Source organism: Colobus angolensis, unplaced genomic scaffold (assembly GCF_000951035.1).
Source record: "Colobus angolensis palliatus isolate OR3802 unplaced genomic scaffold, Cang.pa_1.0 Scaffold14, whole genome shotgun sequence".
Lineage (NCBI taxonomy): Eukaryota > Metazoa > Chordata > Mammalia > Primates > Cercopithecidae > Colobus > Colobus angolensis.
In genome coordinates, this window is record NW_012114488.1 from 22,138,323 (window position 1) to 22,163,112 (window position 24,790).

At 37.4% G+C, this 24,790-nt stretch overlaps 1 protein-coding gene across 1 annotated transcript in view; it reads left to right on the forward strand.

Annotated features, from left to right (window-relative positions):
* Nucleotides 1-24,790, forward strand: part of DSE (dermatan sulfate epimerase) — a 71,274-nt gene that overhangs the window by 40,399 nt on the left and 6,085 nt on the right. Inside the window, exons 4-5 of the mRNA XM_011935047.1 lie at nt 19,440-19,693; nt 23,516-23,755. Of these exons, the coding sequence (XP_011790437.1) occupies nt 19,440-19,693; nt 23,516-23,755 (494 nt within the window). The remainder of the gene's footprint in view (nt 1-19,439; nt 19,694-23,515; nt 23,756-24,790) is intronic.

The following is a 24,790-nucleotide window of genomic DNA, read 5'->3' on the forward strand; positions in this document are numbered from 1 at the left end:
AAGGGATGACTCAGGAAAAAAGAAACTGGTTAGAAGCTTATAATATTAGTGTAGGAGGGAAATGAAGACCACAGTTAAAACAGTGAGAGTGGGGAGAAGAAAGCATAAATTTAAGAGACATGTAAGACTGAAAATCTACACAGAGATTGATTAGATATAGGACACTCTTTCTCAAAGTGTGAGGCTTTCAGCATATTGGGTATCCTTAAAAAGACAGATACTTGAGTTTCGCCCAGACTCACTGAATCGTGTCTTCTTGGAGTAGGCCACAGAACCTGTATTTTTAGCAAGTCCCCCAAATGATTCTTAGATGTACTAAAACTTAAATTGTAAGGGAGAGGGAGGCATAATGATGGCCCTGGGTGACTGGTTGCGTCTTGATACCCAAATGAGGTGGAGAATATGGGGGGGAGAGAGTGGTTTGTGGGAGGGAAAAGATGGTTCACTTTTTTACATGTCTTTTTGTGTCACTCTATTTCTTCTATCTACCTTATTTGTCTGACTTTGTTGGTATTACCAACCGTGTGGACAGATCACTTTCAAAGTTCTCTGTCCCTATTACATTGCAAGGGCTTATAGATACCCTTAGCAGGTATCTTGGTGTATAGTTATTACTGTAACTTTTAGGACCTCCTGGCCATGTCTGCTTATTCTTACAAATTCGAAATCTTCCACTTCTGCTTGTTCTGTGGCTTCTGCACTGCTGCTACTATGCTCGTTATTTACCCGTAGTCATTTTTCTCTTCCCTCCCCTTGCTCTGTTCCTCACTCTTGCTACTCTATGAATGCATTTTGCTGTTGGTGATTCTGTCATTTTTGAATGTAAGTGAGCTCTTCAGGAAAAAGTACCTTTGATAAACAAAAAAGATCAGTCTGTTGTCACCCATCCAGAGCTTAGAGATTTACTTTTTTTTCTAGAATTTTGTGATTTTTATTGTTTTAAAGCTTTTAACTGATAGGTATATGTGTGGTCTTCCCAGTGGTCCAGTGGACCATGTGGCACTGGTATTTTCAACTCTGTCGTGAGTTTGGGCAGTAATGAGTTTACAGACCAGCCCTGATCTGGCCTTTTCTGTCTACAAGTATGCCAGACTCATTTATACCTTGTCTTCCACCTTTCTCTCCAACCCTATCCAGACAGTATGATCCACCTTAACTTCTTCCACCATAACATGTTCTCTAGCCCCTCATCCATCTCAATTCCTATAGTTACTTTTTATTTAATTCATTGGTTTGCAGTCATAACTGGGTTGTCTGGTTTTCTGACCAGGAGTGTACATCTTGTAGATTCAGCTCCAAAGAACCTTCCTTCTAGAAACCTTCCAGACTCCATATTCTATACCTGCCCTCCAGTATGATTCATATGTTCCAAGGAACCCACGCAAAACTGTTATAGGTTGTTTTGCCTGCACTGCAATTCTTGGTTTATTTGTCTTCCTTACTGGCACACGAGCTTACTGAGGGTAACCCCGGCATTTTTGGTGGTTCTAGGAGCCACATATGGTATACCTGCCACAAAGACGGTAATTAATTATATTGAATGAATGGATGGATGAATGAATGAATGATCTGTCTTATTTTTATTGAGAGTCTAAGCTTACTGAGAGCAGAAATCCTGGATCTGTATACAACTTTGAAATTGATTTGGTGCCCTGTGTACTGTGGCTGCTCATGTTTATCTGGTCTCACTTTCACTCTGAAGACCCGCCTGTCATCAGCCGTTTGTCTGTCAGCCTGTAATCACAGAGACACTTTACCTTTGACCTACTTGGAGGCCAGTAGGAAGCATGTCAGGATTTGACATCTTGGTGCATAGCTCAGCAGAGAATCTCAGATTACCTGGTCTTTGAAGTATTCCTCCTGCACCTGGCCTTCTCTCCTCCCTGATCCCTTGAATTTTGATGTTCATCTTCTTACATGCATGTAATGTCCATGTGTGCTCCTTCTCAGGTAACTACAACAGAATTTTGTTTTTATTCACTTTAAAGCCACCTGCTTCAGTCTTTGAAATGAATGGTGGTGCTGTTAAGCAAGGGAAGGCGATAGTTTGTAGAGCAAGGACTGTGGAGCCAGTCTGCCAGTGTTCCAGTCACATTTAAGAGCTGTGTGACCTTGAGAATGTTACTTGGCTTCTCTGTGGTTCAGTTTCCTCATCTGTAACTTGGGAATATATATGATACATACTTCATACTATAGAGGATTGGTTAATGAAACAGTACATAGCATAATGTGTTAACTATTATTGTTATCTTTATTACTTCGCTTATATTTTGTGTTCTTATAATTTGATGCCAAAGGCAATTTTCACTTATCGATAAATGTATGCACATATTCACTTTATATAAGTTTATTGTATACTTATTCTGTCCTTGGTATTTTATTAGGCATTGGAGATACAAGGATTTCAAGACATGTTATGTATCTGTTTTGCCTAGAGTTGTTGGTCTATGGAAGATATAAATACTAGTACTGTTAGCATATTAATACTAGTAGTGGGATAAATGCTACGACTAGGAAAGTACAGTGTGTAGTGGGAAAATATAGTAGTACTTTGCCCAACATTGGAGCATCAGGGAAGGCTTTCCTGCTAAGGCCTGAAGGACGGATAGGAACCAGCCACGTCAAGGGGAAAAAGGAACTGTACTTGACTGTTCAAGCACAAGTAGCTGCGCAAAGGCCTGGAGATAAAAGAAAGCAGAGTGCTTTTGAGGAACTGAAAATTCAGTGTAGGGAAGAAACTAGCAAGTGTTGAGGCTTGGGGTAGAGAGCCAGATGCTGCCAGGCCTTGCCTACCATTTAAAGGAAATTGGACCTTTTTTTTTAACAAGTACTGTGAAACCACTGAAAGGTGTAACAGGGCAGTGATGTGATCAGATTTATGTATGTATGTTAATCTTTTCATTGAAAAATAAAAGTAGAATATTATATGAATAAATGTGTAGCTTAATAAAGTATTTTAAAGCAAACACCCTGGTAAGTACAACACAGGTCAAGAAATAAAATTTTGCCAGTCACTCCTGGAAGCCCCTTCCTGGGCCCCATCCCAGTCCCAGTTCCCTCCCTTCCCACAAAGACAACCCTGATGCCCCGACAACTACAGTCGTTGTGTCCTTGTGTTCCCTTATAGTTCGTCCAAGTGTGCATCTCTCGGCATCATCATTTAATCTTGCTCATTTTTTAAAAGTCTTTTAAGGTTTTTTAAAAAATCTGCAGGCCGGGCACGGTGACTCACGCCTGTAATCCCAGCACTTTGGGAGGCAGAGGCAGGCTGATCACAAGGTCAGGAGATCGAAACCATCCTGGCTAATATGGTGAAACCCCCGTCTCTACTAAAAATACAAAAAAAATAGCCAGGCTTGGTGGCATGCACCTGTAGTCCCAGCTACTGGGGAGTCTGAGGCAGGAGAATGGCGTGAACCCAGAAAACAGAGCTTGCAGTGAGCCGAGATCGCTCTGCTGCACTCCAGCCTGGGTGACAGAGCAAGACTCCATCTCAAAAAAAAAAAAAAACATAGGAAGAAGAATCTCGTTGTGGGAGTGGATTGCCGATGTGAAACCGGGAAGTCAAGTAGGCCTTTTGTGTTTATCTAAATGAAAGCCTAGAATTGGAAATAATTGATAGGTTCCAGTGATAAATAATTAGCATTCATAAGACTTGACAATTATATTTGAGGGCCAAAGGAGACAAAGAATTTTCTTTATGGGATGGTGGGATCTCTCAGTGGGCTTCTAACACTTGGAGCTATTGAGGAATGCTAATAAAGGTTTGGATTTGGAGATACAGAAGTGAAGTGCCTTGGGGCCCAAGCGGAGATGTCCAATTTATATCTCTCAAGCTTTATTTTTAGCTGCTTCCTGTTTGCCAGTGGTACATTGTAACTTAAGAGTGTATGTGTGTGTGTGTGTGTGTTGTGTGTGCGTGTGTCTCAGTCATAAGGAAAAAAATGTATCCAATATGAAATGTGCTTTCAGGTACAATGTGTACCCTTTCTGTTGATGATAGAAAAATGTAGAAAGAAAATCCAAAGAAGATCATATTTAGTTCACGTTGTCCTACTACAATAAATAAATGAAGAATAGCTGGAAGAATGAGAAGTCGAGGTGCTGATACAGCACTAAAGCCACGTGGGTGTCCTCAAATCACTTTCTGGAGCTGAAACCAAAGAAACATTGTGCAGGCTGCACTCTGGGAGGAGGGTATCAGCTTGAGTGAGTCGTGCTGCTGCTTCTCAAGCTGAAAAAGAAAAAAGGTTCCTGATAAAGTGTAGATCGCCATTAGGGCTTGTAACAACTTAGTGAGCAATTTTTAGTTCATATCTGTGATTCATTTACAGTGAATTTACTATTACAAGAAAAAAATGGGAAATGAGATAATAAATAAAATATGTATGTATTGCTAATATTTTATATTAACTTCAGCATCTTCCCATTCTAAATCATAATTTCTAGAAACCACATGAAGTTTACTGTTTTACCTTCTTCCAAGAGCCTGTTGATGTGAGAAATATTTTAAATTATTACTGAATCCAGTTTGAGTCTTTTGCCCTCTGCTTTTCTACTATAACCTGTCACTTGGTCAGAGAAGTTGGGACAATATGATTGCATTCAGCATTTGGGGTCAACTTTTATTTTCAGTATGGCAGTAACTCTAGATCTAAAACTGGGGAATGTGTTTAATGTCTGGGGCATATTGAAGACAGCTCACAAGTTTAGCTCATATTTTAAATGTATTTATTCTGTTTTTTTGACAACATAGGAGATAACTATACCCCAGAACAATTTTTACGATTCACAAAGAAAAGTTCTAAATTGACTTTTGTCCACTCTACTGCCCAATTACTTTTTAAAGACATATTCTTTGAAACTGTATTCCCAGGACAAAAAAATAAATATTATGGGTTCAGGGTGTTGTCACAGGCATTATTTCATTATTTCTCTTGAATGTAAATGGCTTCAAAGCCAAACGAAATTGTTTTGGAGGACAAGGGATGTTTTTCTTTTTTTTTTCCACACCATGACAAATTATGTTTTCCTTCCTGAATTGAGTGAGCCCAGTTAGTGTCTCCATGCCTGCTCCCTTCATAGAGCACCATTTGCCCTCTACTTTGAACATTCTGAACTCCTCTGGTCTCCTGGGTTCCTTCCTGATGATCTCACGGTGAGAATTTTGTCTTAGTCCTGGCTCCCTACCCTCTGTTGGGAAGTGCCTGGGCAGCCTGGATTTCAACACAGTTCCTCCCACTGAAGCAGCCCTCCATGCCGGCAGTATGCCTCTGATGGGTAGCTTATTTTGGATCACATTTACCCTCTAAGACAGTGGCTTTGAAACTTTTTCACTGTGACCTACAGTAAGAAACAACCCAATACAGACATAACTTTTTTAGTTTATTTGTTTCTAGTTTTTAATTATATTTTTCTTTCTAATTTTATTATTTATTTTTATTTCATCTTTTAGATTTAGTGGGTACATGTGCAGTTACATAGTATGTATGTTGCGTGATGCTGCGATTTGGGGTTCAGTTGATCCTGACACCTAGGTAGTAAGCATAGTACTCAATTGGAAGTTTCTCAACCCTTGTTCCCCTCCCTCCCTCTCCCATGTAGCAGTCCCCACTGTCTTTTGTTCCTATATGTCCATGTGTACCCAATGTTTAGCTCCCACTTACTAGTGAGAACATGCAGTATTGTGGTATTTGGTTTTCTGTTTCTGCATTACTTTGCTTAGGATAATGGCCTCTAGCTCCATGTTGCTGCAAAGGATGTGATTTCATTCTTTTCTATGCCTGCTTAGTATTTCATAATGTATATGTACCACATTTTCTTTTTTTTTTTTTTTTTTTGAGACGGAGTCTCACTCTGTCGCCCAGGCTGGAGTACAGTGGCGCAATATCCACTCACTGCAAGCTCTGCCTCCCGGGTTCACGCCATTCTCATGCCTCAGCCTCCCGAGTAGCTGGGACTACAGGCGCCCGCCACCACGCCTGGCTAATTTTTGTATTTTTAGTAGAGACGGGGTTTCACTGTGTTAGCCAGGGTAGTCTCGATCTCCTGACCTCGTGATCCGCCTGTCTCGGCCTCCCAAAGTGCTGGGATTACAGGCGTGAGCCACCGCGCCTGGCCCCACATTTTCTTTATCCACCACTGATGGGCACCTAGGTTGATTCTGTGTTTCTGCTGTTGTAAACAGTAGTGCAGTGGACACACAAGCTGATGCACACATAACTTCAACTTTACATATATAAGTATATAAATAAATGTTTCATGAAATAGCCCTTGCATTTAAATTATGCCTTGTCCTCTGTTTTCTATTTCATTCCATTAAAAATACACTGATTACAACCCCATTATATTCATTTCACAATATATTTATAGTTTGAAAGCCCTGCCTAACATTCTGATAAATACAAATTTTTTTCCAGAGAATCCCTTCTCAATATCCTTTCTTAGATATCTCCACTGAGGAGACCGTTCCACTCTTTGAGATGGGCTCTTTATTCTATAATTCTAGTGTTTAGAATGCTTATTCTCAAAATATATTGGGAAACATCTTTATTTCATTAAGAAACAGTACAGGCCTGTGATTAATGATTACATGTTAGGTTTCCAGGGCTGAATGGAATAAACTGTGCAGAGCATTATTTCCTACTGCACCCAGAGTAAAATCAGCCACAGTTCATTCACTGTTTTAAAAAGGCCTCTGGATTTTATGAAGCTCTGCATAATTTCAGCAAAACCTTTAAAAAGCAAATTATCAAAGAAAAATTTTGATAAAACATTAAAAGCAGGAATAGTGGGTGAATATATCAACCTTACTCTAAGAGACGACAAAATATCATTTCACATATGCTAGTCCTCCAGGCCTACCTCACTTTGGATTTGACATTTTCCCACCATGAGGGCAGCAAAAATTGGCAATTGGACTACAGTTTTTGCCATTGTGAAAAAGTGTCCCTCATATTTTGAAACTTCATTCCTCAAGTAATTCTTTGCCCTTTTGCGTGTCATGTTCTCAGAATGTTAGGCAAGCGCTCTTTCAAGTAAACAGGAGTAACTGAGTGTTCGAGCGGCAGCAGGAAGATGATGGGGAGGGTACGAGATGGCAGCAGTGGCCAATCAGGTTTTTTAGTGTTGGTGTATTTGTTGCTAGGGCTGCTGTAACAAAATACCATAGACTAGGTAGCTTAAACCAACAGAAATTTATTCTCTCTCAGTTCTGGAGGCTGGAAGTCTGAAATCAAGATATCAATAGGCTTCATTCCTTCTGGAGGCTCTCTGAAGGAGAGACTGTCCCAAGCTGCTCTCCTAGCTTCTGGTGGTTGTAGGCAATCTTTGGTGTTCTTGGCTTGCAGATGCATCATCTCCCCCTCTCACTCTGACACAGATAAGCTATTTTCATTATAATTATAGATCTGTCATATTTTATAAATATGCCATAATTTTAATGAGAGGAATATCAAGTGTTTGCATATATATGTATATATGTGTATGTATATAAGTATATATGTATGTATGTGTGTATATGTATATGTGTATATATGTATATATGTGTGTGTATATATGTATGTGTGTGTGTGTGTGTGTATATGTATATGTGTATATATGTATATATGTGTGTGTATATATGTATGTGTGTGTGTGTGTGTGTGTATATATATATATATTTTTTTTTTTTAGACAGAGTTTTGCTCTTGTTGCCCAGGCTGGAGTGCAATGGCACAATCTCGGCTCACCGCAACCTCCACCTCCTGGGTTCAAGCGATTCTCCTGCCTCAGCCTCCCCAGTAGCTGGGATTACAAGCATGTGCCACCACGCCCAGCTAATGTTGTATTTTTAGTAGAAATGGGGTTTCTGCATGTTGGTCAGGCTGGTCTCGAACTCCCGACCTCAGGTGATCCGCCCACCTTGGCCTCCCAAAGTGCTGGGATTATAGGCATGAGCCACCACGCCCGGCCTGTTTGCATATTTTAAGAAGGCAAGAGTTATTGACAACTGGACTATATTGTATACTGTAATGGCCTTTCAATGTGTGTACAACTCTGTTTTCTCTTGGATTCGTAATAGCTTTTAGTTTTATTTGCTTATCTCTAATGACTAGCCAGTCTCTCAGCCAGTTGTGTAAGTTTTCTATCTATTCAAACAAGATATTCTTAATAAGACATTTTTAAAAAATAATTCATCTTTTTGAAGAAGTAGTGCTGCAGCTTTTTGACTCGCTAGGATGCAGATTGCTTGCGGCCAAGTCTGCTGTACATCCGTCTTTGTTCTTTTTTCTCTTGTATTGGATTCCTTGTACCATGTCTTCTTTTTGATATACATCCTAATTTAGGTGGAGATATTTTCCACTGGCTTCCAGAGAAAGCATTTATGAGAGGTAAATTTTGAGACCTTGGATGTCTGTGTGTGTTTTTTCTTTCCTCATGTTTAGAGGGTAGCTTGGCTGGATATGAGATTATAGTCTGGAAATTGTCTCTCTGAGTTTTCGAGTCATCGTTTTATTCTATACTGGTGTCTAGTGGTGTTGTTGAGATGTCTGACCCCACTCTTCCTGATGCTTTGAATGAAACCTGATATTCCACTCTGAAGCATTTAGGATCTTTTTATGTTACCAGTATCTTAAAATTGCGGGATGATGTATCTTGTTTTGAGCTGAGTCTGTGTTCATCCATGTACTGTGCACTTCATGGATTCTTTCAATATGGAAACTCATGCCCTTTAGTTCTAGTGACTTTCCTTGATATATTTGGATCTCTTTTTCTTTCCTTTTTTCCTTTTTTCTTTTTTTTCCCTCTCTTTTTCACATATTTAACCTCTTGGGCCAGTCCTCTTTTTACCCCCCTCTCCTGTTTTCTATTTCATTTTCTTACTTTTTTTTGCATTTTCAAGGTTTCTTCAACTTTCGACCCAGCCCTTTTATTGCACTTACCTTCCTGCTATTTTGTTTTCCATTTCAAGAACTTCTTTTGTCTTGAAATTTCTTTCTACCTGCATGATTTAATTTCTCCCAAGCTGCATTAATCACTTTGTTCGTTTGGGTCTCTTTTGTCCTATTATGGGATTTCCTCAAATCTCTGGTAGTCCTTGACTGCCTAAAAATGCATACAAAGGCTGTAACAAATTACCGTGTACTCCGTGGCTTAAAACAGCACAGATTGATCTTACAGTGTTGTGGAAGTATAACACAGGGCTAAAATCAAGCTGTTAGCAGGGCTACATTTTATTCTGGAAGCTCTAGGGCAGAATACTTTTCTTTGCCTTTTGCTAGCTTTTGGAGTTCACATATATTCCTTTGCTTGTGGCTCCCTGCCTCCACCTTCGAAGCTAGCAAGCTTGCATCTCTTTGATTCTTCCTCCATGGTCACATCTCTCTCCGACCATGGCCAAGAAAGGTTCTTTGCTTTTAAGGACCCATGTGACTAGATTGGGACCACCTGGGTAATCTAGAATAATCTCCCATCACAAGGTTTTTAATCATATCTACAAAAGTCCCTTTGCCCCAATGGAAGGTAATGTATGCATAGATTCTTGGGGGACTGATATTTTGCCTGTCACAGGTTCTAAACAGCTAATTGGCCACTGTGTGTGTGTATGTGTGTGTGTGTGTGTGTGTGTGTGTGTGAGGAGCTTTTTGACTGCACTGTAAGGTTGATAGTTTGATTAAATCTTTTTCATTGGGAAATACTTGGTGTTCAGAATCTTTAGATTTTTATTCTTCATTATAGACTTCTTGCCCTTCGGAGTCATGTTATATTTAAAATAGATGGCATATTTTTGATGTTGTGTCTTATAAAATTTATATTAAACTTTTATAAGGTAAATAAATGTGTCAACTACATACAGTTATTATAACTGCTCAGTTCTTGCCCAAGCCAACATTTATATATTATGTTTTCTTCTCTGACAGGGCTGGCCACTGTCCATATCCTGGCTGTTCTTGTATGTTTATTTTTTTTTCTTAAAATCATGCTGAATACTGTCAGTTGTTAACTGGCAATTGTCTGTATGGCTTCTCACATGATCACTGGATGCTTGCATAGACATTGACTGAGTGATAACATCAATAAGTTGTCCAACTGAACTTTTTGAAACATATTTTACACATATAGTTGTAAAACACGTTAGACATTTAAAATATCAAGCTCCTTTTTAAAATGGGTAAATATCATTAAATCATACTTTTCGTGAACAATATAGGCAGACCTGGTTATTCCCTCCTATTGCCTTTCCAGGTTTTAAAATTTCTCCATTATAATAGATTCTTTCAGAATTTGTCATTAGAATTTGATATGTAAGTGTATTTCTAACTGTAGTCCTTTGAGCTCTGCCATTCTACCAAAATAGAGGTCTTGTTCCTAAATTTGAATAATTTTTACTTATCATGTTTCTTCCTCTCACCTCTTGTAGGTTGAATATTAGGGCAAAGCATACTTATTCAGTTAAAAGGGGTTACAATTATAAATGTTGTTTGATTCCATTTAAATATATTATGTTTGGGTGGCATGCTTGGATATTTGGGTAATAATACTTCATGTCATCGAAGTAAATGTTGAGATAATGACATGGAAATGCCTTTTGCCATTTAACAGCACTACTCTACATTTTATTTTCATTAACTTGGTATATTCCGACACTTTGATTCATTTACAAATCATCTAGAATACTTTTCATTTGAGTAAAATGTGTTTCTTTTAGTTTCTGCTCTGGCATAATTGACTCCTCAGTATTCTGCTTGAGTGGGGCCAAGTTGACTTAAATTTTATATTTTAGAATTTAACATTTGGGATATTGAATTCATAGCATTAAAATGAAATTAAGCGGTAATATGCTGCTATATTAAATCCAGTGATTTAATTAATATAGAAATATAGACTGTGAGAGGAAATGGTTTTTTACATTTCAGGGCTCCTAAGTTGTTTTCCCTGAAAATGTCTTAACATACATTGAGTTCCCATTCTGTCATACTGTTCACCCTTCTAGCAATTGTTTCCAGAAACGGAAAGTAGTTTTGTTCCCAAAGTAGATACTGAAAAAGGAAAGCTCATTGTCCATTTCTGTGTACTCTAGCCCTGGCCAGTGTCAAAGGTAAACAATACCAGACACTAAAGTGGCAAGGATAAGTTTTAATCAGTAGTAACTATTTCAATAAGGGAAAGAGTTCAGCATAAACTGAACTGAACTTCAATCTGTACAGAGGTGAATAGGCATTTTAAAAGGAGGAGGGCAAGCAGGGGCTTAGTAGAGCCGGGAAAGAGAAAAATTACAAAGGGTAGTCAATGTACATGTGATTAGGCTAACTAATCACATGTCTGCTAAGTGGCAGTTATCGAAGGTAGAATTCTATTCTCCCACAGAGACTGGGAGACAGAGACCCTATCCTCAAATGTTGGCTGGAAGAAAAAATTTTTTGGAAGCCTTGAGTTTCTTAGGCAGACACTTTCGACAGGGAGAGGGTCATCTCAGGGATATGATCTTGAGCTATGAGAAACATGTTAGTGTTTACTCTTCATAGAACGAGGTTGAGGCCTAGCCAAGAAGAAGGCACAGAGGAGCCTGGCTAGGGTTTGGTCAAGAAGAGAGTGTTTGTTACTACCTTAAGAGGCCCAAGGTTCTGAATATGCAAACCAGAACCACCATCCCCTGGACCAATTCTACCTTAGAGTAGTGCATTAGGTGTGCAGGCTCATGAGGGAGAGAAACGTTTCTCAGGAATTCTACATGATTGGTGTTTCATGTTCCTTGGGCGGGCCCTGAGCAACCACATGAGCACAGCATTGCAGTATCTTTTCTTCTACTGTGTGCCCCTTTTCTCAGATCTCATGTCTTGTTCTGTCTTGGTATCATGAAAATGGCAAGGCTTAGAACCCTGTGTTGTGTTTCAGCATATAGACCCTTCTGCCTAGCTGTTGGTAGAGCCACTGACTCTGGCATGTTCTGACCCAGTTCTTATTGCAAACTTGGTGAGTTTCTTTGAAAGCACCATTCTTCCCCCTCACTAAGAAGTAAAACCCGTTCTAAATTCAGATAATTCTGATTCCATTCTCAGCTTCACCGTTTTAACTGTGTGGTCTTGAACAAGTAATCTCCTACCCAAATTGCCTTTTCACAATCTATAAAATGGGTATGGAATACCTAATGTTGAGTCGAGAAGATGAAATGACATAATGTATGTAGAGGCTTGGGCATATAATATGTGCTTAATAATATGAAGTACACCCTCCTCTCCTTTCCCTCCCTGTGCATTTTGTTTCACAATGCCAGTGCTAACCTTTAGCCACCTGATCAAACACTTGGAATATGGACGCCAAGCCAGGCCAGAGATTAGCTGAACATTCCCCTTGGATTGCTGACTACCTACTCAGAGCCTCCTAGATCAAGTCTCTCTCTTCTAGGCTTACTCTGGTCCTCTTGACAAATGTCTGCCAAGGCCCAGTGTGCTTTACAGATGAGGCCACAGAGGTGAGAAATCCACTTCCCTTTAGCTACATTTTATAGGAATTCCATACCAAATTTAACATGTTACTAACATTTAACATTCATGGTTAGTTTTCACATTGAAAATGGAGGGAAAAAGATGAATCACTGCCTCATTAGTCATGTTTTTAAAAGGAGTGGTAATACATGACTGTCTTAACTTACTAGAGGTTGTTTCCAAACACACAAAGGCGTTTGGTTGAACGTTAAATGGTTTATATCAAGTTACTGTGTTCAGGAGACTTTTGGAATAAATAGACTAATTTACATTTTTAAAATAGAGTTGACCTAATTCTGGCCTCTTTTGATGGTGTGGCCAAGTGCACGTGGACAGAGGTGTGGCATATGTACAGCAGACACAGCTGCAGCAAAGCTGGCAAATGGGAAGCTGATGGTGCACTACCCTGGTACGTTTAGAGTTTACAATTTCTAAGGAGTTCACCATTGTGTTCTGAATGTAAATTTATAATTTTTGTAAAGCTTGTTTCATTTTAACTTAAATTTGTAGTTCCATAACTATCTACTGTATAAAATCAGATTTTAAGCGTAAATCTTCTACTTTATGAATTTACTAAGTAAATATTTTATAGGTTGGTAAAACTATAGTTATTCTGAAAATGAGAAAAAGAACATGGATCATTTTCATGGAGTTCTCCTCCTTTGTTGGAAAGGTCTGACAAATCATAAAGTCTCATTTAAATACACTTTCAAAAAATATGTAGATTTGCCTATACTGTGGATCAAATCGTGACCTTTGGAACATAGCTACATATGGAAAAGCCTGCTATAAAATTGTTAGGTTCTGAAAAGTACTAGGAAATAGGATTAATTATAAGGGGAATTATGAGTTCTGCTATTGTTCCTAGTTATTTGTTTCTCGTATACTGTTGATTAATTTAAATAAGTATGAGTGATCTCTTGGCACATCTTTGGTTTCAAAGACCTAATTTCTTTTTATTCCAAGTGTTTATTTTAGCAATATTTGTGTAAATGAAATAGACAGTTGCTATGGACTGAATGGGACCCTCCTCAAAATTCATATTGAAGCCCTAACCCCTTGTGTGGAAGTATTTAGAGAATAGGGCCTAAAGGAGAGAATTAGATTTAGATGAAGGTCCTAAATGCAGGGCTCTCATGACAGGATAAGTGCCCTGATAAGAGGAGGTGCCAGAGAGCTTGTACTCCTGTGCAGTCTCTCTCACACTTGCCCTATCCCCACACCATACACCTAGGAAGGCCAGGTGAGCACACAGAAATATGGTGGGCTTCTAAAAGCCAGGAACAGAGCTCTCACCAAAACCTGACCATGCTGGCACCCTGGTATCAGACGTCCAGCTTCCAGAACTTGTAAAAAATAAATTTCTGTTGTTTAAGCTACCAGGCTATGGCATTTTGTTATGGTAGCCTGGGCTAAGACAACAGTATACAAATTTAAATAATATTCTGTGAACCTTGTAATACTAAATTTTAATCTTTTCACAGGTAATTTCTATAGACTGTCTATATCAAAACTATATGAAAATTTTAAAAATAGAAGCATTTAATCACTTGTAGTTCAAATCTATACCAGTAAAAATAGATGCCAACATTGTTTTTAGAGTTCCTTTTAATGGTTATTTAATCAAATAAACAGTCACATTTTTAGTGATACAGACTTATTAGATTGCCTGCTATTATACTCCTTACATAATAGTTTAAAAAACATTTATGATAATAGAAGCAGACTCTCCATTTAAAATTGGTACAGAAATTTGGATTAATGACACTGCTCAACTTTGGAAAAATAGTTATGGCTCATTCTTCCTTTCAGAGTCACAATTAATTCATAGACACAGCACATCATTACCAACTCTATGCCTTTCCACACCAACATTCCACCCTTACCCTCAGAAAATCAGTAGCTCTTTCCTGTATTCAGATTAATTTATTTCACATAAATTCACCTTTGAAAATATTCAAAGCATCATTTTTTAAACTTTTTGGACTTGGAAGTACTTTGTACTCTTAAAAATTAACAAGGCCTTCAAACAGCTTTGTTTATTTGGGCTGTGTCTATCAAAGTTTACTATATTAGAAATTAAAACTGAGAAGTTAGAAACATTTATTTGTTCATTTACTCATATTTATATATTTTTAAAGCTCATTTCATATTAACATAAACATTTTTAGGAAAAAATAACTATATATATATATATATATATATATATTTTTTTTTTTTTTTAAACGTACAGGGTCTCACTGTGTCACCCAGGCTGGAGTGCAGTGGTGCAGTCATAGCTCACTGCAGCTTTGAACTCCTGGGCTCCAGCAATCCTCCTGCCTCAGCCTCCTAAGCTGGGACTTCAGGTGCATGCCACCATACCCAGCTAGTTTTTAAAAAGTTATTTTGTGTAGAGACAGTTTTGCTATGTGGAACTCCTGGGCTCAAGCATTCCTCCTGCCTTGGCTTCCTAAAGCACTAGGATTACAGGCATAAGCCACTGTACCCAGCCAAACTATGTTGTTTAAAACAAAAAATAGAAGGAAGGTGTTGTTTTACACTTTTGCAAATCTTATGTGTCTGCTTCTGCATTTGGTTTGTTGCTATGTGTTTTTTTGGTTGAAGTATATGAAGAAAATCCAGCCTCACAGGAATACGTGATTGACGAGGGAGGAGTATTTTAATAATCTTTTCAAATAATTGTGAATATTCTTCTTTGACACTACACTAAAACTTGACTGGTAGTGGTTCCATAAAAATTAATTGCAGTATAGAATCTGAAGCCATGTTAATGAACTCTTCATACTCTTTTACATTAAAATCCATTGGCGTATTTTACACTTAGGAGTGGCTGTCTTACCCGTGCATGGTTTTATAACATCATGCCTTTGTTATTTTGCATGTTTGTTCACTGAGTTATTTCAGTCTACCGAATGTTGACACATTTATTTATATACAATATAAAAATCATTTTTGTTGATGTTCTCACTGATTTCATCAGAAAAATCTTTGAGTATTGGTAAGCTCTTAAGCTCTTGGTAATGGATACAAATTTTCCAAAATTCTTATTTCCGGTTGAAAGCTCCAAGTTTGTCACTGGCAACAAAGGCTTTCAGCTTTCCTTGAACTGGCAGGCGTTCCTTGTTTATTTTCAAGAAAATTTCTATTCTAACACCCAAATCAAAATAACTATAATTTGTCAGTTGATCATTCTGTCACGTAAAAATGATGTTTCATGAAAAAACCCAGCTAGCTCAGCTCTCAACTCAGTGCATGACTTCTTTTATTTGTGACATTCTTATAATTTGGTACTCCATTTAATCATATAGGATATTAGAAAGATGTATACTCAAAGAGTTGAGATTTTATAAAAATTAATCATTTTTACTACTTCATCAAGGACATTTTTAAATAAAATTGGCTTTAAAAATTCAACAACAACAACAACAAAAACGTGAGTGCATGGCAGTACAAAATCATACAAGGACCGCTAGTGCAGTTTAGTGTCCCTGCTCGGATTCTTGCTAAGGTTACAGCAGTTTTACTTAATACTGCTTTTGTGCCATCAGTGCAAATATCAACATGTAACATCTTTATGTTATTATGAAAATAATTCTTATTTGTGAATTCTCCAAAAGATAGTAGTCTCGGAAGCCCCTCCCTGGGCCTTACTTTGAGAACAGCTGCTCTAAGGGGTGAAAGTGTAGTTTACAAAAGAGGAATAGTGTAAGTATTTCCTTAATTAACCTCCCTTAACTAACTTGCCAGTGAACCTAACTTCCATTCCTTGTGTAACATGGTAGGTGAATGTCAGGACTTGTAGGTTGCCCTTTACATTTATTTTTGTTCCCCCTAGTACAGTTACCTGCTGAGCAAGTGTCAGCTGTATTTGTTCTCAAACCAGGTAACACAGTTTCCTTAATACCTGTAATGAGACAGTTTTAATAATATAAATAGATAAAATGTGAGTTCAAAAAGAAAAAGCTAATATTTCTAGAACCAACTTAAAAGCTTTGGAATAACTTACTGTAAAAAATTGCTGTCGTGATATAGTGTGAATGAGATTTGTAGATTAGGGAAAAACTCATAAAAATCTAGAAGGTTTCTGCCTTCCCTCACAGGTATCTTTAATTTCTTCCTATATTATAAAGAAACCAAAGCTGGAAATTGTGATGATGTGTCATGTGTGTTCTTTGCAGGAAAGAACAATGAAATTCCATCTGTAGACCCCTATTCAGAGAACAAGTTTTGGCTTACCTTCAAAAGATTGGTGAATGTGTGTACACATGGATATATTTTAAGTTGAAATACAATTCATAAATTAATGTCTGTCTGGTTTTTTAAAAAAATAATTTCCCACTTAACCACCTTTTACAGTGAACTGATTTATTACTGGTCAGGACCACATTGAATAAGATAGTTTCTCAGCTGCCATCTATGAACTAAGAGCAAATTTCCACTGGTATTTGTGACTGTAAAATATAGTCTCTTCCATTATTTCACTTTGTACCTAAGGCTGGGTAAGACCGTGTTGGTAAAAGATTTAGATAACTTTTTAGAAATACAACTATTACAGGTCAGCTTTTCTAATGATAGAGGGGCGGACCTGAAGGTGCCATAAACTTTTTTCTCTTGGGGTGCCAACGTTTCATTGAATTTGAAACTGTTTGAAATAAACAAACTGCATGTTGGGGCTTAGACATTTTCACAGAAACTTGCATGACATTTCATGAAGGATGAGACTTATATCAAATGTTCTGCTTATCTATAAAAATAAACTTATTGGTTAATCACACATGTGAGGGTTTGATGGCTGGTAGCGATTCATTGATATCAGCTTTATCATGAGTCGGTGTATATACTGCCACTTATAGATGCATCATGACATGGTACAATGACACAAGCTGGGAAACAAATGACCTGACTTCCCTGCCTGGCCCAGCAGTCACCATGAGTCAGTGAAGATGATATTCCCAACTCCCTGGCAATGCGTGTGCAGTATGAATTGTTTTTTTCGTAGAAGTAGGGAATTCATTCACACGCTCATCGTCTGTTTACAAATAGTACACACACCGGCAAGCTGACTGGCTAGAGCAAGGCAGCTTTGTCTGTTACATTTTGCTAAGAAACTCCTCAGTCTTTTTAGCACCAAACACTGAATGGTAACCAAATGCTGAAATTATTACTAAATATAAAGGGATCTCTCCAAATTCCTGATTTCATAATGATCACATAATCACTGCCAGCAGTGTGGCTGACAGTGACTTATAGGTTTGTTCCTCCACTTTTTCCTTCTTTCTGAAAATATTTATGGAGCATCTGCCATGTGCCACACTGTTCTATGATTGAGGATCCAATTGTGAATACAATAGTGAAGAAAAAAGTCCTGCCCTTGTAGAACTTAAATTCTAGGAGGGGATACATAGACATAGATATATTTGCTAAAGGGAAAAAAAGGGGGAATTAAATATTATTTTGGGAGGATGATGAAATTCTGATAGGGTGACCAGGGAAGCCCTCACCTAGGCCATTTCTTTAGCATAAACTTCTAAAGGAGAAGCATAATCTGGAAGAGGTAGTCTCCCAGAACATTTTAAAGTATTTTTAAACTGAGGTCTATAAGGTTTGTTTGAGAGAACTAATACATCTTAATTTTTACTAACTTTAACTGAAATCCAACATTTCTTCCAGTCATGAGTAGAGATAACCAATTGTGATGGTATTGGGAGAATCTGGAACAAAGTTACAGACAGGTATCACAGATATTTTCATACCACATTACAGTTGTTAGAGACATCTCAAAATGTATGTTTATTACCACTTATAAATTATGGTAGTTATTATCCCTGCTATTAAATGTTGGTATTTCATGCCTTAATAACAAAGCTACCTGTATTATTATTTTTTAATAATACTGTTTTGATAATTATTTCAAAATAATAGATTTCCATGTATCCTTAATTATGTCTTATGAATTTTAAAACGTTTTGAGAAAGAGGTCAAGGCTTCGCTAGATTGCCAAAAGAGGTTCGTGGCATACAAAATGTTAAGCTTTAGCTTCATCCCTAATTAAGTGCTTCTTCTGCCTCCCACAGGTACAGCACACTTTTGATTTGTTTCCCTCACTTGGAGATTCCTCAGATACATCCTGAACAGATGAGAAGGGTTTTCTGGATAATTCCTTAGAATTCTGATTGTGAAAGATCCTTTTTTTTTTTTGCTTCCTGCTTAATGCAAGCCACACACTAATTTGCAGAAAAATATAACTAGTCAAACAGAAATTTGGCTTTATGGAAAATGACAATGTAATTCTTAACAGAAGATCAACTTTTAGATTTCTTAGGAAGATATCTGAAAGACCTTTAAGGCAGTGCAGTTCAGTTTATGGGAAAGAGGGATATAAAAATTCTGAGTTAAAATCAGCTCCCACTCACGTTAGTCACGCTTCGCACCATGGTGATGACCAAGTGGGTCTGTGCAGATTGAGAGGTCATGGATTATGGACCACGATACCTTCGCATTGACCAGCTATGGCAAATAAGAAGAAATACATATGTTCAACTGTCTTAGCAAGGTGGCCATGAGCATAGAACTGAGAGTGTCTTATTTAAGCGAAAAGGAGGAATGGGGTGAGCACTGGTTAAATTCGTACTCCAGAGAATTTTGCCCTGCCAACACATGTTCTATGCTTTAGATCTCTTTGAATATATTCTACTACTTCTTGTCATGAATAAAAAATCAAAAGTAAAAATTCTCAACATCTTGATGTTGCCAGAATCCTGAGAGAGAAAACTGTTAACTGTATAATTTTCACAGACAAGCTGTGCTATATGTTTCATTATAATGTGGAGGGAAATCAGTTGTGTGTCATTAAGCCCTTGGATTATATCTTCAGTTGTGCCCTTTAGTTCTGAGAAATAGACATTTTAGAAGTGTGATGAAAGCTGTGAATCTGATGAACTCATTTCCATGATTTATTTTCCTTTACAGGTTGGTGAAAGATGCTCCTTGGGATGAGGTCCCGCTTGCTCACTCCCTGGTTGGTTTTGCCACTGCTTATGACTTCTTGTACAACTACCTGAGCAAGACACAACAGGAGAAGTTTCTTGAAGTGATTGCCAATGCCTCAGGGTATATGTATGAAACTTCATACAGGAGAGGATGGGGATTTCAATACCTGCACAATCATCAGCCCACCAACTGCATGGCTTTGCTCACAGGAAGCCTAGTCCTGATGAATCAAGGTGTGTGTGGACATAGCCGAGGTGATGCCTGAGCTGACAGAAGTCGTAGTTGCCATGTTGTGAGCAAAGCATTTTTATAACCATTCTTAGTACGTGTTCATACTTGGATCCTAACTAAACCCATGAGATGAAGTAGTCCCTACAGTGTATCTTAGTTAATTGAGGGACGTCTCCTCCTTATTTTCTGCTAGTATATTAGCCGGCACGTTATCTAATTATGGCTTATGATTATCCCAGAACAAATCTTCACAACTCAGGGTCAGTGATGAATATTCATTTTTCCAGAAAATTTTGACAGTGAAGACAGCCCTCCTGGAATAAATGAAATTTTAAAAAGCTAAACAGATGGTTTGTTATTTGAAATGAAGATTCCAGCACACAGATGGGAATCATAACACCACTACTATTTTCTCCTCTTAATATTTAAAACAACCAATCTGGATTATTTACATCCAAATTGGAAGCAACTTTTGTGGATTGTGTAGCTACGTTGCTTTAACATATTGCATAATTGCCAATAATACATTTTCTTTGTTCTTTTGACTCTAAATTACAACTTCTGTAAAAATCTATAAATGATTAAGATTGTGTTTATGAAAAACAGCTCTAAGATCACAGGGAATTATCAGAATATTAAATATATAATTGGAGCTTGGAAATCTAACAGAATTTAACTCGATTATATTGCCATAAGAATTATTAAGCATTTTGTTGATTATCCAACATCAGATTTTACCCAAATCTAGCTTTCTCCCTTGTCACATCAACCAACCTTCACTTTTAATTGGGTCTTAGAGGAAAAGAAACTAACATTAACTGAGTATATGACATGTGCTAGTCTTTTTCCATATTTTATTCAATTTTCACATCAACCATATAAGGCAGCTGGGATTTGGACCCACTTCTGGCCATCCATAAAGTTCAATCTCTTTCTACTGTATTTTGTTATCTCTCTCAGAAGGGAAATTACATTTATAATAACTTAAGCAAAATTTAATTATGAGAGTGAATTTTCATGCTAGCTCCTCTTTTCCCCTACTCTCACAAAAACATAAAGAAAATTAAAGCATCAGGTCAGGCACGGTGGCTCACGCCCGTAATCCCAGCACTTTGGAAGGCTAAGGCAGGCAGATCACTTGAGGACAGGAGTGGTGAGACCAGCCTGGCCAACATGGGGAAATCCCATCTCTACTGAAAATACAAAAATTAGCTGGGCGTGGTGGCGCATGCCTATAATCCCAGCTACTGAGGAGGCTGAGGCAGGAGAATCACTTGAACCCGGGAGGTGGAGGTTGCAGTGAGCCGAGACCCCACCACTGCACTCCAGCCTCGGCAACAAAGTGAGACTCAGTCTTAAATAAATAAATAAATAAATAAATAAATAAATAAATAAATAAATAAATAAATAAATAAATAAATAAATAAATAAATAAATAAATAAATAAATAAATAGAAAGGAAAAGAAAGGTAAAATGTCAAAATGCAAACAATGTGTTAATCCACTAACAAACCATTTATAAACCCCCAGGCCTGTGAAACGACACCATCATGAAATGGTGAAAGGATCCCTTGGGTGAGCCAAATTTCTGCCTCAGGTCTTAAATTTAATCTACTATAGTTTTATTTCCTTAAATAAATTTTTATTTATTTAACGGGAGGAGTAGAGTTTCTTTCTTCAGTCTTTCTAAATAACATTATTCCAAATAATAAACAGTGACCCAAATAATGCTGGTTTAGATTGAATCAAAATATGTCATTTTGCCCTGGCAGGAATTTTCCTATGCATTTATTTTCTGACTAAAGTTATGGTGGCCCTGGCAGACACTCTTCCAGAGCCCCCACATAAGTACACACCTTTGTGACAAGACAGGACAGAAGGAGGTAGAAATCAGTTGGAAAGAAGACAGATGTGAAATGTTTAAATGATTACACCATAGTTGCAATAACCCCAGAGAGTAAAATGAAAGATACCATGAAAAGCCTTATGGTTAAATATAAAATGAGTATATTAACTTGGAATTCAAGAGAGCAGTGTTCTTTCAATAATTTGCTTCCTGTAATTTTGAAGATAGATAGGAGAACTTAAGGGGAAGTTAAAGAACATTCCAGGCAAGGTATACGGGTGGCAGAAAAAAAATACAAGGCATAGCTTCAGTTAACAACAGTATCAGTACCTTGTATTGCGAGAGATTTGTAGTTTACAAAGTATTTTGGTAGACATTGCCTCGTATCTTCTGAAGAGGGTTGTTGTAAGGAACAAATAAGGAAAATTAGGTAATGTGGTATCCTGGGGACAGTGGCCTGATTTTAGGCATCAGTCACATTGGTATCTGGTGGGAGATGGAAGACACAGAGGAGAAGAATGAAGATAATTAGAATTTTAAACTAGAATGGTAGAGAATGGAAATCGAAAACTATCCAGAATATTGACATGTCAGCTGTGGGTGGCAGAAGAGGCCAGGGTATGATGAACAGTTACCTCTGCTTACCCAAGCAGAGTTGAGAGCTGAGTTGCCCCCATTAGTCAGGAGCCAAGTCTTAGCCTGGGACCTGTATTTAGGCCCAGAGCTGGTTGGACCAAATTGCAGTAAAGCAATATGGCTACATCCACACCAGGAAGCATTGGGCTTAATTTTATTCTCAAGGGTTGCGTGTTTTTAAGCAAACCCTTAAATCTAAAGACCTAGGTTGAGATTAAAGTTGTATTCATTTTTAGTCATGTGCCAGAGATCTTGAACAAGTCAGCCTTTCTGTTTTGGGGCAATAATACATAATTGGGTTGTTAAAAGGATTAACTAAGATTCTGCTCAGTGCTATATAAATTATAAATGTTACAGAAATGTGAGGAGTTGTTATTGTCAACTAAGTGCAACATTTCTAGAAAGCGAGCATTTCTGAGTTAAAAGGTTTTATAAATTTTTATAGACTTAATTTTCAGTGGGGAGATTAAAATGTGACAGATGGAAGAATTGCTTGGACAAAATCATGTAGCTCATTTTTTGGTGGTTTCAGGCTTCCTAATTGATTTTTTCATTATTAATTTGCCTTTCCAGTGGTTTCTCAGGCCCACTTTGCTGCCTTTTCAGATCCTGTGGGATCTAAAGCACATAAAGGATGAGAGGTTGCTGTCTAATGACAATATGAATTGAAGACTGTCTGTTTAGCATTTATAGTATGTGCAACCTATTACAAATTCTATAAAATAATGATGCAAGTTTTGTGAAGAGATAAACTTTTAAAAATATTTTCAAGTATTGTTTTTTAGGAACACTGATTAAAATCTTAATATACAAATCCTCTCTTGCCAACATAAAGTTATATGCATTTGTACATGTGATAGAGTTTATTAAAGATCAGAAAGTGACTGATACTCATTTAAGGGTTTATCTTCATTTATAGAGTCAAGAACTTCTTTTTTTTTTTTTTTTTTTGAGACGGAGCCTCACTCTGTCACTCAGGCTGGAGTGCAGTGGCGCAATCTCCACTCACTGCAAGCTCCGCCTCCTGGGTTCACACCATTCTCCTGCCTCAGCCTCCCAAGTAGCTGGGACTACAGGCTCCTGCCAACACGCCCAGATAATGTAATTTTAGTGGAGACAGTGTTTCACCATATTAGCCAGGAAGAACTTTTAAACTTATACCAGGGACCATCACAAACCTAGATTACAGGATGTTATTTATACACTGACAAGTTGGAGTTTTACAAAATGCGATTTGTAATATAAACGAAATAGATAACTCAGAGGGTTTTATTTGGCCATATTGTTCTTTATGCTTTGTCACAGACTTTAGTCATTGCTTCCATGTCTTTTCATCCTTCAGGATATCTTCAAGAAGCCTACTTATGGACCAAACAAGTTCTGACCATCATGGAGAAATCTCTGATCTTGCTCAGGGAGGTGACGGACGGCTCCCTCTATGAAGGAGTTGCATATGGCAGCTACACCACGAGATCACTCTTCCAATACATGTTTCTCGTCCAGAGGCACTTCAACATCAACCACTTTGGCCATCCGTGGCTTAAACAACACTTTGCATTTATGTATAGAACCATCCTGCCAGGTACAGTGAGGAGTCAGAAGTGCGAAAACATTAAACTATTGTCATTTTTTCTGATTATGAAAATGAGCTAGACTAAGCAGAGAAATTAGGTCCTTAGAGTTTGTCATATTGAAATTAAATAGATTTTTTTTAATCAAAGAAAAATTGAATTCAAGAGTTGCCTATAGCCAGAACATTTTGGAGGCTAATGTATTTATGATTTAGGTATTATAAAGCTTGGAGGGTTATGGATTAAATACAATGTCTAGGCCCCTCAATACTTTTATATATATATATATATATCCAAACTTGAGTACATATACAGATTCATCTTCATCATTGAAAGCAAAATATAAACATTTGTGATTACCTGTCAGTTTTCCTTTATATGTGATCCCTGATCAATCCTATTTTTAATTTTTGGTTTTCAGTTTTTTCTTTCAAACTACACAGACACGATTCAAAATGAAAGATTACACCTACACATTTAAGTTGGAGCTTTAGTATTTTAATATTTTATTGAAGTAAATAGTATAGAAAAGTAAAAAAAATTACTGTAAAACTTGTAATTTCTTATTGCTGTGACATTTAGCCTTCTAAGAAAACTAGCTCTAAAAAAAAAAAGATACACATGATTTAATAATGTATTCATTTCTAGAGAACTTTGTAACCTTTTTTTATTTCTAAAACAGGACCAAGATGTTAGAACAAGTTATAAAGGAAAATTTTATCAGGATAGATATCCCCCCCTTCCTCCTTCTTCCCCAAGGAAATGCAGTTTTTAAATGGTGATTCTAGGCTTACAACAAAGAATTCAGTATTTGAATCCTTTGGCTCTGGTAGTAAACATACAGAGTAATAGAATCTCCATTATTGGACTAGTGCAAAAAATACTGCAGAGCATAAGAACCATTTTAAGATTTAGTTTAGACTTACGTTCAAAAAAAATTTGCTTTGTTGTTTTTTCTTAGACATACAGGAGAGGCCTGTTTTGCAATTCATCTTAGTAAACAAAGGCTCCCTAAAGCAAGGGGCCTTTCAGAGGTTTCAGTGCTT